The sequence below is a fragment of the Myotis davidii genome, unplaced genomic scaffold (genome assembly GCF_000327345.1).
Source record: "Myotis davidii unplaced genomic scaffold, ASM32734v1 scaffold741, whole genome shotgun sequence".
Lineage (NCBI taxonomy): Eukaryota > Metazoa > Chordata > Mammalia > Chiroptera > Vespertilionidae > Myotis > Myotis davidii.
In genome coordinates, this window is record NW_006291250.1 from 319,116 (window position 1) to 323,075 (window position 3,960).

The window sequence follows — 3,960 nt, forward strand, 5'->3', positions numbered from 1 at the left end:
TTCGCCGCCGCCACTGCAACGGCCGCCGCCGCCGCCTCCACCTTCTTCTGCCCCAGAGGCCGCTTCGCAGGGAAAGTTACATAACGCGCCGGCAAAGCCTTCTGGGAAACGTAGTCCCGCCGGGGCCGGTTCTTAAAGGGGACGGCTGAGGGGGACTCGTCGCTTCCCTGCCGCGCAACCCTTACCACTCCTCCAAAAGGGCAGGGAGTTGGGCGCGTTTCGGGGAGCTCGGGCACAAGCGTTGGGGATGAAGATGTGGTACCAAGGGTCAGAGGTACCACGAATCCAGAAATTGTAGGAGGAGGACATGTTTCCGAGCGTGTACATAGTTTCTGCTCGGACTTGCTGTGCAGCTTCGAGCACAAGTCTTGCCCTCTCTGAGACTGAGTTCCCCGCCCATCAAAGGTAAGCCAATGGCCAGTGAAGAAGGCAGGCGCTTCTGGGTTGGGGTGGAGGGTCCCTGATTGGATGGTTTCTGGGTAGGGGACGGGAAGTTGGCCATTTGATGGTATGGGGGGGGGGTGTCCACTTGGCACTTGGTTCTCCCCAGAATCCTGGGTATCAGCCCCTAAGCCGGCCCAGCATCAGCCGGGTAAGAAGAGAGGCCCGAAGGCCTCTGCCTCAGTTGCCTCCTCTGCTGGAGCGGTAAGCGCCCTCCAACGCTGTTCCAGCGATGACAGCGCGCTCTGGTGTCCAAAGGGTTACGACGTCCGTTTCTGCACCCGCCTCCAACTTTCACTACAATTCCCAAAATGCCCCGCGGATCGGACAAACTGACGCACTTCCGCTGTCTGGGAGGTCTGGGGAGGCCTTCCTATTCCCACAGACTGTCCTACCTCCGACACCCCCAGTCAATTTTGCGGGGGGTGGGTGGGGGTGCTTCTCCCTTGTTTTCGGGGCACGGAGTTGAGGGGATCACCACCTTCTACTGCTCCCCAATTGGAGTGAAGGGAAGGAGGCCCGAGATGGCGAGCAAGAGTGGGGGGCGGGGGGTGTCGTTTCTGGGACGGGCAAGTGCCAGACCACCTTTCAGCAACCTGAGTGCTTACTACCTGATAGGCCCAGCCCGGCTCTGGCGACCCCCATGTTTTTTCTTATAATTTTTTTTTTTATTGATTGCAGAGAGGAAGGGAGACAGAAATAGAAACATCAGTGATGAGAATCACGGATTGGCTGTCTCCAGCACGTCCCCTGCTGGGGATAAAGCCTGCAACCCAGCATGTGCCCTGATGGGGAATCAAACTGTGACCTCCTGGTTCATAGGTAACCGCTCAACCACTTCGTGTCGTTGGGAATCGTCCGAGGCAGGCGGATGTGAGGGCTGGGCAGGGAAGACAGGACTCTAAGTTCTAACCCCTATTAGCCTCTTCCTAAGCCTGGGTCCATGCTAAGGACACAACAATATTTTAATGTATTGTCAGCGTTGCATACTAAAGTGTTTTTCAAACTAATCAGGGGCTGCCTACCCCGCTCCCTCATCCAGCTGCAGGCATAGCAGCTGATTTTATGGTACCCACCTATAACTTGTAAAAAACGGACTTCTTGCCCAGCTGGCATGCTTCAGTGGCTGAGCAGTGCCGACCTATGAACCAGGAGGTCACAGTGTGACTCCCCATCAGGGCACTGGCTGAGGTTGTGGGCTTGATCCCTAGTGTGGGGCATGTGGGAGGCAGCCAATCAGTGACTCTTATCGTTGATGTTTCTCTCCCTCTCTGAAATTATATATATACCAGAGGCCTGATGCACGAAATTCGTGCAAGGGGCTCAGCCCTCACAGCCCCGCCTGCCCTGGCTGGCCTTTGCAGCCCCAGCTTGGTCCAGAAGGTCATCCTGATGGTTGTTCTGCTGTTCGGTCTAATTAGCATATTAGCTCTTTATTATATAGGATATATATTAATGGACTTCTTTGGAAAGGACTCCTTTTGCTTCAACCTAGGCAATGTTATGGGCACCATCATGGCCCTTATGTGCTAGCTACATTTTTACGTAAGTTAAAGGTGCATCTACAACTATTAAAAGGGCCAGCAGGTTATCACTGAAAATTGCATTTGGGTCATTCTCTAGTGGCAGACAAGAGTTCTGGCCAGATGCCAGCTTCAGGTGGACTGGATTGGCACCTGACAAGTTTAAGGCAAGTTCCTAAACTCAGAAAAAAAAAAATGGAGACCCCTAGCTTCTGCTTTTCACCGGCTACCTTCAGGTTAAGATGCAAACCTGCATGTGAATGCTAAGCTTGGTGCCAGGCCCAGAAATGAAGCATTGCAAGTGAAGTGTGTGTGTGTAAGCTGCCCATTATTTCAAAGATGCAACTCCACTTTAGCCTTGGGCAACGCTGAGGACACAGGAGTGACTGAGAGAGGCTCAGGCCTGGCCCTGACAAGGCTCAGCCTAGTGAGGGAGGTAGACTTTCCATTTAACTGTAGATGATTAACTTCATTAACTTCAGATGATTAACTTCATTTCTTGGCAACTGCTGGGGGCGGGGGGGGGGGGGGGGGGGCACATTGGGGGGGAGTGTCAGACAAGGCTTTCCTGAGGAGGTGCTATTGGAGCTAAGGCCTGGGAGATAAGTAGAATCCAGTTGTAGAAAATAAAGCCTCTTACATCAAAAGATGCCCATTGTACAGATGAGGAAAATGGAGGACCGTGGTTACACAGCTGCCCAGGGCGACACCAGGGGCGGAGCCAGGTCTGAATCCAAGGAGGTGGTTATTGCCGGCTTTGCTCCAGGCTCTGCAGGTTTCAGAGTAAGAAAATGAGCTCCTGGGACTCTCCCCTCTCCCCACGTGGGAGTCTGTGTCTGTTTCTCAATAAATTCCCACCTTTGCTATAAAAAACAAAATCAGCTCCTGCCTCCTGAACTATGGAGGAAACATGCCTTAAGTGTGTTTAACACGTCTTCACTTGGGGGCACTATAAGTAGCAGGCCCACCCTAGGCGGGGAGGGAATCCAGGATGCTTTCCTGGCGATGACAGTGCGGTGGCATCTGAAGGATGAGTAAGTAGGAATAAGAAGTGAACGCTGGCCTTGATGGTTTAAACAAAGGAAGGCTCCAGCCTCTAACTTCAAGGGTGTGTCGGCTGCTCCCGGGAGGGTGGGGCAGATATAGGGACTGAAATCCCAGGCCGGTCTCAGCCAGAGCCTCGAGTGATTGTATTAAAAATAAGTTTATTGATATCTTGTCACCACTGAGGAGAAAGGAGGGGGCTGAGTTCTGGAGGTCAGACTGCACTGGGAGGCAGAGGACCCAACCTATACCTTCCCTTGAGAACTCGCCCCCCCCTCCCCAGAATACAGACTGCTGTCCCCTCATTGTCATCCACGCTCTGATTTGTCTCGCAGCCCCCCACCCCCTCCCAAGTCTGGATTGGGAAGCAGGGAGGCCCCCCGACAGATCAGTTCTCTTCAAGTCAAGACCAGGAGTGATTAGGGAAGGGGGCGTGAGGTTCCCTCTGCAGCCCACTGAGGGCAATAAGAAATAACATAAAATTGATGGCTTAGAAGTCAGGGTTAAGGGAAGCAGCCAGGCAGACAGCGCTGTACTGGAGAAAGGGCTGGGGGGCCCATCAACGAGGGCCCCCGCGAATCAGGCACTAACTAGTACAGGGAGTGGGGTGCTCACGCCCCTGCAGCAGGGAGCCAGGGTGCAGCTGGCATGGGGAAGGTGCGTGGCCCTCCTCCGCTGGGCTAAGCTGGGAGCGGTGGTGCAGGCAGAAAGTGCAGACAAGCTTGAATCCAATGGTCGAATTCATGGAGATTTCCATCGCCCTCGCCTCTTCCGTGTAGGAAAACCTTTCCTCCTCTTGTGTGGGGGGGAGTCATGGGGAGGAGGAGGGGTTGGGGGTGGCCGGGGCGTCCCTTCCTCGCTTCTACGGGCAATGATCACCCCCCTGGCTGCCACCTTGGCCGGGTCCACGACAGCAGCCACCACAGACACTGGCTCTGGGGTGATCTCCACC

At 54.4% G+C, this 3,960-nt stretch overlaps 1 protein-coding gene and 1 long non-coding RNA gene across 2 annotated transcripts in view; one reads left to right on the forward strand and one right to left on the reverse strand.

The window, feature by feature from the left end:
* Positions 1 to 179: 179 nt before the first annotated feature.
* LOC102767874 lies at positions 180 to 2,813 on the forward strand. The gene is made up of 3 exons (XR_435709.2): positions 180 to 405; positions 551 to 645; positions 2,628 to 2,813. It is a non-coding gene; the product is annotated as an uncharacterized LOC102767874 (long non-coding RNA).
* Positions 2,814 to 3,149: 336 nt separating this feature from the next.
* The window catches only part of MYPOP (Myb-related transcription factor, partner of profilin), a 16,243-nt gene continuing 15,432 nt past the window's right edge, over positions 3,150 to 3,960 (reverse strand). The window contains exon 5 of the mRNA XM_006764419.2: positions 3,150 to 3,958. Coding sequence (XP_006764482.1) covers positions 3,750 to 3,958 — 209 coding nt within the window. The 3' untranslated portion in view covers positions 3,150 to 3,749. The remainder of the gene's footprint in view (positions 3,959 to 3,960) is intronic.